This window comes from Miniopterus natalensis, chromosome 4 (assembly GCF_054644295.1).
Source record: "Miniopterus natalensis isolate mMinNat1 chromosome 4, mMinNat1.hap1, whole genome shotgun sequence".
Taxonomy (NCBI): Eukaryota; Metazoa; Chordata; class Mammalia; order Chiroptera; family Miniopteridae; genus Miniopterus; species Miniopterus natalensis.
In genome coordinates, this window is record NC_142084.1 from 92880509 (window position 1) to 92892676 (window position 12168).

Sequence of the window (12168 nt, forward strand, 5' to 3'; positions counted from 1 at the left end):
TGCTCCCTTCTTGCTAGGGCTTGTTGTCACTGTTTGATATAAGTTGCAGTCGTTTATTTTGTGACTTTTCTCTAGTGTTTTTGGGAAGATTATATTATTTGTTGTCTGTGGTCACTGAAGTCTCTAAATGTCTGGACTTGAAAGAAAAAAATCTGGTCTTTTCATCCGGACTCTGTGCATATGTATTGAGGAATACCTTCAAGACCTAGCCAGGCCATTTACAACTCTGCCTTCACCTGCATTTCCTACCTGCATGGAGCTTGAAGGTCAACCAGAGTTAAGAGCTTAGGGCTTTCTTACATCTGTTTTCATCATGCATTCAAACCCATGCATGACCTTCTAGATCCCCTAGTATATGTAGGTATTCTTCAAAGCTCTTGTTCTGCAAAGCATTTTGTAACCTTATATTTATGTGTGTGTTCACCAAACGAGCAAAATCAATGCCTAGCATGTTCCTGGCACATCATGATTGCTTACTGAATATCTGCTATATAAATGAATGATGACAACCTTACAGGATCATACTGTCCATCCTCCTGAGGGTCTTTTCTTAAATCAAACCATATACATTGTTCTTGAAGAACTCTCAAGCTGGTGGTTTCATTTTAGTCCTTGGAAAACAGGTTGCATTCCTAATCTAGGTTAACAGTGTGGCCTGGTCCTCACTTAGCAAGTAATGCTGAGCAGGGCCTGAGTACTGCAATGGTATGGCATGATCTCATGTCCCAAGGGATCACCCAAGTTTCTGACAACACAAAGGGGACTCTGTTCATAGACTACTGGTCCCCAGGAACTGACAGTGTAAAGGCAAGTGAGAGCAGAGAACACCATTGAATATTAGATACTCATATGAGTCCTACCACCCATTAGAAAATGGGGGTCATTTTGACCTGGGCAAGCCAAGGAGGGCCTCATGGAGAAAGCAGGACTCTGTTCTGAAGGATTTGTTTTGGTAAAGGCCGAGGATCTGGCATCTTTAGGTAGAGGAACAAAGGTTTGCTAGACCTGGGTGGAGAAAAGAGAAGGCTTCCTTGGACAACTAAGATTGTGTGGCCTTTGAGTAGTGGAGAGACTGGCATTTTAGGCTGTTGTCACCAAGATGGAGTAATTGGGGAGCAACAAGAAACCCCATCATAGCTGTTGAAAATATCATTAGATACTGATTTTCCTGTCATTTCCTAACCTGATGACTTCACCCAAATTGTTTAACCTCTCAGAGCCTTTGTTTCCTCATCTGTAAAATGTGATCACAGTTTATATCTCACAAGGTTGCTGTGAGAATGGGATGAGAGATGCTCTGAGCACATGCCGGGCACACGGTAAGAGGTCAACCCACAGGAGATGGTATAAACACCCTCCTGGTCACTTGGACTGTAGAGTTAATGAGCGGAGGCCTTTAGGGACCAGGCTGGACCTGAGCTGACGCCTGTGGTTGATGGTGGGTTGGTTTTGTTTAGATGATGTGGGCTGCATGGACATCAGATAAACTCAAGGCAGGGAGAGCAGGAAGGAGCAGAGATTCTCGGTACCTAGAGTTCTCACCAGGTTGCGTCTCTCTTCCATTTCACAGCCATATACAACTTCCAAGGGAGCGGAGCCCCCCAGCTCTCCCTGCAGATTGGCGACATGGTACGAATACAGGAGACATGCGGAGGTGAGTCACTGGTCTAGGTGACCCTCGGGGGCTAAGACCCTTGCCTGATGGTGCTGGGATGCCCCCAGCACATGCACAGCATTTCCAGCCCTCTATCAGAACATACAACTTTGTGTGCTCTATTTAAATATATTTTACTAATATTAGTAATTAGAATGTACTGAAAATAACACTTTGTTATTTTAGGAATTCATGCTCAAAAGCAAAGGCCTGACTGGGTGATTTGACTGGGTGGTTTGGGCCTGTGACACCTTCTAGATCCAATTCTTTATTAGTATTGGTACCATTATAAAGGAAAATGAGCATTATTAGGATTATGAAGGGCCCAGTAAATTATGCCCCTGATTCCAGGAGTACTGCTGTGTACAGCTGTGTGGTTTGGGCTCTGCACCTGGTCCAGGGAGCAGTGCTTACTCCCTTCATCAAGCTGGGAGCCCTGTCTTGGGCAAAGTGGCATATTTTTCTTTTCACAGAGGTGCCATCCTCTTATGAAGCCAAGTGTCTGTTGGGCTGTGTCCACCCATGGTGGCGATGGTGATGGTGATGGGGGTTCTTTTTAGAATCTGCACAAAGGCTAATGGCCTTGGACTCATGAGTCAGGCAGTTAGAAATCAACATATCTGCCTGGCCAGCGTGACTCAGTGGATTGAACATCAGCTCACGCACCAAGGGGTCACCGGTTCAATTCTGGGTCAGGGCACATGCCTGGATTGTGGGCTTCATCCCTAGTAGAGAGTGTGCAAGAGGCAGCCGATTGATATTTCTCTCTCATCAATATTCCTCTCTCTCTCTCTCTCTCTCTCTCCCTCTCCCTTCCTCTCTGTCTAAAATCAATGAAAACATATTTAAAAATTAAAAAAAGAAATCAATTTATCTCACCCATGTCACTGATAAAATTGATGATGGGAACATGGCTTGGGTGTAGAAGCCAAATGAGCTTGCTCACGTGTGGGCCACAATCAGGCAGGCTCCCCCAGCTGCACCACCTCTAGGCTGCTTATAGTCCAATTTTGTGGGGGGGCATAGAGTGTGTTCTTCCTGTGGCCCGGCAGAGCTAGAAAAAAGAAAAGTGGAGTACGCTGAGCACCCTGCCCCTGCCCCCCAGTTAATCCCCCAGAGAGACCCTCCTCCTGCCCTGGGGTGGGAGTGAGGAGCAGGCAGGAGGCAGGAGGCAGGCGTGCTACTCTTAGGGGGAAACGGAGGGGAGGTGTTGCCTACAGGACTAGCCATCTTTGGGTTCTTACCACTTTGGGGGGGCGGGGGAGCTGTGCTAAGTTCTTTATAGCACATTAGTTCAGTGGCTCCTCACAGGGACAGGTACCATCTCCAGTGCTGGATTAGCTACGTGCAGCTTCCAAGGCAGCTCTTCAGGTTGTTGCAGGGGTGCATGTGCACACACACATCCATGTATGTACACACACACACATACACAAAAGGCAAACAGAAAAAACTTTTTTTTTTGGAGTTCGTGGGAAGAATTTGAGATTTCAAAACACCTTTAAAGGAGTCATCTTGGAGAAAATGAGAACTTTGTTCACCTTCTTTACATTTATCTTAAGCTTTAGTATTACTGTTATGTTGTGTTATATAGGAAAGGATACCACGAACTTTCCAGGCCCCTGAAGATCCCAGTCTGGCCTTATGAGGACCCTTTGTACACAGAGTGAATGCACTGGGGAGGAGGCTGGAGAGGGGATGCTTTCCTAAAGACGCAGGCCCGGGACTCCAGACAGCCCGCCCCTGGCCCTGCTGCAGCCTCTCTAACAAACCTGGCTCTGTCCAGTGGCAGATATGCAAACTCTGGGGGTCTACCAAGGATGAAATAAAAGATTGAAAATAAAGACAGCAAGACAACTGTCCTCAGTGTCTTTTAGGTGCCGCTGAATGCTCCTGCTAGAAACAGGTGTGAGACCTCACATTTGCAGGGGAGGAACCAAGGCTCAGTGGGGAGAAATGGCTGGCCTAGTGTCACACGAGCCAGCGGCCATTGTCTCCGCCCCATGCCCGTAACACACACTCTTTCCTCCAACCCATCCTACCACGGCAGTGAAAAAGCCTCGGTAGTAAGGCTTCCTGTCTTACATTTTGAACTTCAGACAAGTATTTTCCTCTCCTTTTCATGCAATTTCCCTGAAGAGCGAGCTCGGGGCAGTGCACTGGACACACAGGCTACACGTAGCCGGTCTTCCCTGACTAGCCTGGCGTGGAGCCGGCCTTCAGAAAGGCTACGATTGCTGACTCAAGACACTCTTATTTGTCTTTGGGCTTAGCATCCTTGCCTCTAACCTCCTTGGTACTGGTTTTCCACTTTTGATTCTATTTTATTAGTCTTATTTTAATGTGTCCTTGAAATAAGCAGTCATTATACCTTTCTCGAAAGAGCTGGGCATATTTATTTAGCAAGTGATTGCCAATTCATGAATACTTTGAAAATACAATGTTCTGGATTCTGTTAGAATGATTCTACATATCTGAGGACTCACACCCACACACTGGCACCCATACAGATTTTCAAACTGGATCTTTCGGAATCCTAAGTTTTCCCGAAGGGCCTCCGACAGCTGCGTGCTCTGAGGTCAGGCCTGGTGTTGTCTGCTCCGCAGATGGGGCATTCTACTTATGATTCGGATTTTGAAAAACGGTTCTTCCACAAGTACTAAAAGAGTGAAAACCACGGTGTTAGCCAAAAATTAGTCAAAACGGTGTAGCAGAAAGAACTTGGGTGTGGTCATAAAATCCTTTTATAGAAACCTGCTGCTGACGTAAGAAATGTCCAGACCGGTAGAGAATCGTTACCAGTTTATTTGAGTCAATCTGACCATATATGCCGGGAGCAAGACCTCAAATGCTCCCGAGAACAACAGTTTTGCAATTTCTTTTCTGCATTTGAAATTAAGGGAGCAGGGACGTAAGGAGGATATTGGTATGGAGCTGGGAAAGGCAAGATGGTCATGGCTTACAGGATAGTTAACAAGATTATGTACTTTCTTGGGGGTGGTTACAGCTTATTTCAAAGGCCTGTTAACCTAGATGCACAGAAACAATGAACAGGGCTTGCTCAAGGCAAAGGTAAACCTTTTACTAAAAAGTTGTATGTCTGGGCTGTGGCTGGCCTCCACGACCTGCCCAGTTAGGAATTTATGATCAGATCACCCCGTGAAGTTACTTTCCATATAACTCCTTTTTTTGTACACACTACTTGAAAAGTAAAATCCAGCTAACCGAGGGAATGAGTCAAAATTGTAAAATACGGGAATTACAAGGCTGTGAAGAGGAAATAGTGGTGAATGTTGAGTCCAAATGAATCAATTTATAAAAATTAGTAGTAAAAGTCACAATATTTATAGCAGCCAAAAAAAATGTAATTGTCAGGAAATTGGACAATTAAAAACAACTAATACAGTTGTGAAGTGTGGAGAGCAATGAAAGAGGGTAGATTACCCCCATGATATCACTTTCATAACAGAGGGTCGTTCGGTATTAATTAGAAATAAAACATGTAACTAATAAAACCATAACCACTCCAGTCTTTTAATGCTTTTCGTAACTATTTTTATTTTAGAGGAGTTTTTAGGAGATCTTTTTGTGAAGAAGAAATTTTAATTTAATTGAAGTTTTAACATTTTTTTCAATTTCATTTTATTTCTTTTTCTTCTGTTAAATACAGATAAGATTGAGTTTGAGGCTTGTATTTACATAGTATCTTTACTGATTTTATGAGAGTATTTAAAAATTGTATTTCATCTATTTATCCATCTGTCATTGAGTGTTAAATATAAATGAAAGTTGACTGGAATGGTATTAACTGTTTTTCTTTTTCTGGGTAATGAGATTCAGGATGGTTCTTTTAGCTTTTACATTTCTACTTTTCCATCTAGTTTAAATTCTTTATGATAGCACATGTCAATTTTAGACAATAATATAGTCTTGATGACTTGGAGCACACACCTCTAGATATTAGCAATGATTAATTTTAGGTGATAGGAATGTGAATAACGGTTTTTTAAAAATTTTATTTTTGTACTTTTCAATTGTTTTCAAGTCTCCCCTCCCTAACCCCTACCCTGAAAGTGGAAAGAGCATGGGCTCTTAAATCAGAAAGTTATTCTCTGCTCCGCTCCCCACCCGCCGAGTGGTCTTACGTAGGGAGGCTTCAGTTTTCTCGCTGGTGAAATGGGTTTTCACCACCTTGCTCCTGGGCTTGTTAGGATAAAGGCGAGAAAGCCGAGAAGCTGTCTAGTACCAAGCCTGTCTCCGGGGTGCTCTGTGTGGCTGATTCCCTCTCTTTCCCGTCGTAGAGAGTTACACTGAGACTTTGCGGGATGCCCGGGGAACCGGACGCTGGCCCTCCCCTTGCCTAGAATGGGCAGAGGAGCCCTGCCCCGCACACGTAATAAATTAACTCAGCCGGGGGGCGCGGAGGGCAAACCCCTGACCTGGAGCCTGAGGCATGAATGAATTTCCTTTCACTAGAGCTCAAGCATTTGGATTAACTTTTGATCAAGAAGATAATATTTGTCATGATAAAAATTTAAACAGTTCAGAAGGATGCCTGTTGCTAAGCCTTGGACATCCTGGCGCTTGTCGCTTTGTCCCTGCTACGTCCCTCGGGTGCCTCTTCATGAACGTCCTGCGCCCCGACTGCAAGTGTGGGAAACGTGTGTGTTTCCTGAGCACGAGCAGTCAGAGCTCCTGGGGGGGGGATGTGAAAACGCAGTGTTACTCCCCCCACTCACGCCTTCGGCCACATTTGGTTGACATCTTTCCTGATCCTTAGTGACGCCTCAGAAGACTTCGGTCCCGTGTCCAGTTTAGTGTTCGCGTCCTGCCCTTTCTCCAGCTTCCCCCAGGCTGGGCGGGCCTTGGGGCGCCTCCCTCCCGCTCTCTGTCTCCCCGATGCAGTGAGCCCGGGGTCAGCCTGTCCCCTGCACCGGGAGCCGCGTGGCTGGGGAACGAGCTGCCAGCCGCCCGCAGCGCTCTGCGGGCGGCTCCTGGACGGCAGCCCCACGCATGGGCTGGGTTCGGGGTGTGAGGGAGCTATACCACGCCCTCCTCGGGTGGCCGCCTCCACAGATCCCTGTCTCTGCCTCTTCTGATTACGCAGACTGTGGGAGTGGGCTGTCCCGGGGTGGCCCCGCTTGCTCCACTCCTCGGTAAGCCCTTGGGAGGAGCGGCTGCTCCGCCCTCGGTGACTGCCACCTGAGTCTCTTTCTGGCAACAGAGCAAGTCCCGCTCCATCTCCTGACCCGGGCTCTCCTAGCCACGGGTGCCGCCCGGGTGGGGCAGAGGTGGGGCTTCTGGGCAGCGGTCCCCAAGGAGCTCTTGGATTTCCCTTCCTGGTAAATGAAACAAGGGGAAGGGGTGCAGGAGGTTGACGCAGGTCTTTGTTTTTTAAGGTAAGGCATAGCTTTTGTTGTTGTTTTCTAGAAGTGGGCAACGCCGGGCCCCCGTCCTGAGGCTTGCTCTACTCACTTAAAAGCACCCGGGCTTCTCCCTAAGCCAGCGCCTGTGCGCCGCGTCCTCGGGGCCGCAGCTGAGCCCCGCAGTCTGAGCTGCCCCTTGCAGGGCGACACACCCAGAGCCGCGCAGCAGCTTCCGCGCTAACAGCTCCCTCCAGAGTGATCTTGACCCGTCTAAGTTCTCGGCTTTTAGAGTAAAAGGGGGACGTTATGAGCACTTAGCAGAGTGCCTTTTAAAGTGCCACTTTGTGGGAAGGTGGTCCTTTGCTCAGGCCTAGCCTGGAGACAGGTCTTCAGGAAGGAACTCCGTTTCCTTCGGTAAAGCTGTGCCATTATGGGGCGCTTGCAAGTAACATTTCCTCCTCTGAATGAAGGCAAGGCTAAAACATCAGAAAGCTTCCATTATGTTGAATTCGAAACATGTCGCATTTACGTTGTTGTTACGAAAATACGTTAAAATGATTTCACTAAAAAAACAACAAACAAAACCATATTAAAAAACTGTAGGTTCTGGCCCGGCCGGGCGTGGCTCAGAGGAGTGTCCACTTAGGATCCAGGCGATCGGGGTTCCATTCCCGGTCAGGGCACATGCCCGGGTTGCGGGCTCCATCAATGACTCTCTCATCATTGATGTTTCTCTCTCTCTCCCTCCCTCCCTCTCCTTTCCTCTCTCTGAAATCAATAAAGTTATATTAAAAACAAAAACAAAAACAAAAACCCTGTAGGTTCTGGAAATAAAATAGGAAATATGCCCAGTTTTCTCTGGTTGATGATAATGATTGATTTTTAAAAGAGAATGTCATTTACTAACTTTTGAATGCTTACCATATGCCAGCCACCGGGCAAACTCTAAACTCCTTATCTAATGTCAGCTTTGTGAGACAGGCACTGTCATTCCCATTTTATAGATAAGGCAATTGAGGCTCAGAGGAATGCAGGAACTTGCCAAAGATCACACAGACAATAAGCTGTAGGTCTTTATTCAAACCCAGGCTTTGATTCCAGAACTCACACTCAACCACTGATAGGTACTAGCTTAATATTAGCTATTTCAATCATTCAGAAAAGTAAAATACACCCAGGCGCTCACCGCTAGGTAAATAAATATCAATATTTTCCACGTTTAGGTCAGACATTTTTTTAAAGAAACAAAAATTTTAGATGCAGTTGAAACTCCCCGTCTACCCCTCCCTTATTCCATTCTTGTGTTTTTGTCCACATTATAGGTAACACATCCTGAAACTGAGATGTTTTCTGCCCCTCAAGGTTCTGTACCATTGCCAGATATGTTTACTTTCATAATCCTGTTTTAAAAAAGTAGTTTTTTCAACACCTCTGTGGGGTAGGTGTTACTTCCCGCATTTTACAGATGAAAATACTGAGGCTTAGGTGACATAACTGAAGATCATGCTTCCGGGAGGTGGTAGAGAGAGGCCTGGATCTCTAGGCCATGATTCTTTTTTTGGTGTCCTGGGATATTTTTAATCTCTCCTCCCTCTCCCACCACCTGCAACTCCTAGGTAATTAGAGAATTTAGGTACATTTCATTTTGGTATGTGGGGTGTGGGAAGAGAGGACAATTGGAGTATTTCAGCATTTCATGATTGTCCAGAAGAATGGTAAAAAAATTCCCTTTTCTTATCTTCCCCAGGGATGAACTTGTGGGTTTAGCACAAAAGCCCTTGCTATTTATCTGGAAATAATGTTGAGCCCTGGGGCAAGTCCTGGGGTAGGGTGAGCGCCCCGTTATCCCGGGCCTGCTTTCCATCAAGGTCCACTGTCATGGATCTGGCTGTGTGTGCCAAGTTGCCAGCACACAGCAAGCGCTCAGAAAAGACATGTGCTGTTGTTCCTGGCAGATTGTTACCAGTAGTTATGCGGAGGTGACTAGGAATGTGACAGTAGTGTCCTACTGTGTGGCAAGCTTTCACCGCCAGAAGTGGCCAGCTGGAAGGTAGCTGAGTGGGAATGTAGTTTGGGGGGTTCAGGTGTTGGGCGAATGAAAGCCTTAGACAACTACCGTGCTCCTTCCTCCACGAGCTGGGGAGCAGGGTATGACGGCCGCTTCCACTCCCACCCTGACACTGTCACTAGCTGTGTGGCCCTGGGCAAGTTACTTAACTTCTCTGTGCCTCAGGTAGACCGCTGCTCTGTACAGTGGGATGACTAGAGCAGTGCTATCTCATGTGGTTGTTCTGAAGATTAAAAGGCTTGATATATGAGCGGTACTTAGAATGGTACTTCATTCCCAGCCCAAGCACCTTTCGCTCCAACCGCCGTTCCTTTCCTTCTGTCTCTCAAAATAGGAGCCACTGAGGGTCCTGCTGCTTTAGGACTTTCTTTAGGACCTGACCCCTCAAGCTGTCTCATGACAGGGAGGGGTGACTTTGCATTTTCAGTTGTTAGTTTGGGGGCCTTGCTCTCACGTCTGTGGAGAACATATTTCAGCTACAATCTGTCAGCCTGGTAATGAGGGTTTGCTAATGAGGCTCCCACCAGACACTTCTTATTTACAGGGATGACAAATGCCACTGCTTGGCTGTGCTTGAATCATTTCAAAGGCTGGCGGGCTCCTTATAGTCATCAATACCTGCTACATCGGGGTTCGTTTTGTCTGAGGACTGTGTGCTGTTTGGATTTGTGTTAATTGTGTCCTGAAAAATGAATGTATATTCCTGCAAAAAAAAGAAGACTCTTTTACAATTCCTGTCCCTTTACCCATCCCTGAACCTAACTTGCGCAAATCTGGTTTTGCGCATCATTTGCTGCTGCGAGAGCTGGGATATTATTTCAGGATGTTCGCCAAACTCCCTTAGCCTTTCTGTGTCCTTGAGGCGGAGGTGGGAACAGGCCCGGGGACACGGGATCCAGGCAGGTGATGGGACTCGGTGAGGGGCTGGTAGGGGCTGCTGAGCCGGAGGCACCTGCTCTGTCTGAGGGACCAGCTGCTCGTCTCCGCCAGCCAGCTGTGGCCATGGGGGACCGCTGGCCGCCACCGCCGAACCTCCTGCTATTTCAAAAGAAGGAGGAGATTTGCATTTTTATGTGAAATTCCTGTATTTTTAGATGCTTTTTGGAGATGTTGGCAACCAATTCAACAGCTTGTGGAAGCCCAGGGGCTCCCAGGCTTTGATCTGTATCTAAGGTCTACAGCAGTTTGTAGTAGGTCCTTTGCTCGTTAAAAACAAACAAACAAAACCAGCAACAGGCTTTCAAGAACAGACGAGAGACCCATTTCTTTGTTTTGTTTCCTCTTTGCAGACTGGTATAGGGGATACCTCATAAAGCACAAAATGTTACAGGTAAGATACATTTATTTTTATTTGGGAAAATCCCGGGTATCCTTACTGTCAGACTGGCCCCACCCTCCCGTCGGGGTCCTGCTTCCCCGCCTGCGCACCCTCTGCCCACCGGGCCTCAGCTCCCTGTTCCATTCATTCTTCAAGGCTGACCTGCCGCGCTCTCTCCTCCCTGAAACTTTTCCCAGTATGCCGGTCGCACCTGATTTCCCCCGTCCCCGAGCCCCCATGGCACCATGCAGTTTTTATTTGAAATTCACCTTCTACGGCCTTCCCGCAGAGTGGTGTGGGGCATTCATCGCTATGTGTCCCACACGGCAGAGAAAGGGCGGGTCCAGCCTCGGCGCTCAGGGGTCCCCTTGTTTCAGCCCCACATTAGATGCTTCTTCCTTCCGCCTGACATGATGGGCTGGGAGGCACGACCCTACTTTGCTCTCTAAGGAACCATAAAATAAATCCAGGGAGAAAGGGGCCTCAAATCAAACTAGTCCACATGCATCCGGGGATGCTGTTGCTTAGGACCTGACCTCCCCGACTCTTCATAACTGTGAGGGTGACTGCTCCCCCAGAGCCGGGCAGCTGGGGGGCCAGGCGGGGTGTCTGTCTCACTGAGAGTGGGTCCTCCCCGCACTCCTGTTGCGCGAACGCGATGAGATGAGCGTCCACCATGGAGTTGGAGCAGCCTTTGCAATCTAGGGCTGCGGTGGGATCTAGAACAACTGATGGAGAACTGGAGGGGACCTAGACCCAAACAGGTGGGTTTAGAATCCAGCCCCTGCTCTGCCGACTCTGGGATTTTTCCCTCAAAGTTTGAGAGTTTTACCAGTCAGTAGCTTTTGGAAAAGTCGTGAAGACCCGGGGTCAGTTATTACTGTAGGGATGTGTCATTATATTGCATTTGATGCTCTATTATATATTATGCTATGTTATCTTATTTCCAATAGGGCATTTTCCCTAGATCCTTTATCCACATCAAGGAAGTGACCATCGAAAAAAGAAGGTACAGTGTTTGCCTTTCTTCACTAGACTTGACCCTTTGGTGGCTTATGGGATGTCTCTTTCCGTCTGCTTTGAAAACATGACTTGGCAGATGGGATCCACCTCATTCGTGCCTGTGTTTATCTGTGTGTTTCCTTTCCCTCACGGAATCCAGATTGACTTGTGCCCAGATCTGACTCCTAGTGGGTATCAGTAAGTTTGGAGAATCAAACTTTTCACTGGCAACTGCTTTAGAACTGTACTAATTAGATTAATCCCAAATAATGAGCTTGAAGGGCCCATCCCAGTGAAGGAAGACTTTGAAAAGGAAGTCCCTTGCATTTGCATAATGTAATTGTTGTGGCTGTTGGAGGCAGTTTGGTCTCTTGACAGCTAGGACCCTCTCAGCAGCTGCAGCTTAATGCAAATTCGACAGTGTTTTGTCTTGTTAGCACCTGGGTCCCAATTTCACACCAGTTTCTCTTCCACCTTAAATAGAAATATTGAGAACATCATTCCTGCAGAGATACCTCTGGCACAAGAAGTGACAACGACACTTTGGGAATGGGGCAGCATCTGGAAACAGCTCTACGTGGTGAGACTCAAAACCCTGTCCCCTGGGATGGAAGCCTCTTTCAGTCTTTGGTTTGGTTTAAATTTGGAATTTAGCCTTGAACAGGGCAGGCCAAGGTGGCTTCATTGACACGGTAGAACAAAGTATATGAGGACATCAAAGCCCAGAGAGGTTAGGTGACTTTCTCAAGGCCACACAGTGAGC

At 47.2% G+C, this 12168-nt stretch overlaps 1 protein-coding gene across 1 annotated transcript in view; it reads left to right on the top strand.

The window, feature by feature from the left end:
- Nucleotides 1-702: 702 nt before the first annotated feature.
- Nucleotides 703-12168, top strand: part of DOCK2 (dedicator of cytokinesis 2) — a 330536-nt gene continuing 319070 nt past the window's right edge. Inside the window, exons 1-5 of the mRNA XM_087816193.1 lie at nucleotides 703-811; nucleotides 1571-1654; nucleotides 10375-10415; nucleotides 11357-11412; nucleotides 11889-11985. Of these exons, the coding sequence (XP_087672319.1) occupies nucleotides 703-811; nucleotides 1571-1654; nucleotides 10375-10415; nucleotides 11357-11412; nucleotides 11889-11985 (387 nt within the window). The remainder of the gene's footprint in view (nucleotides 812-1570; nucleotides 1655-10374; nucleotides 10416-11356; nucleotides 11413-11888; nucleotides 11986-12168) is intronic.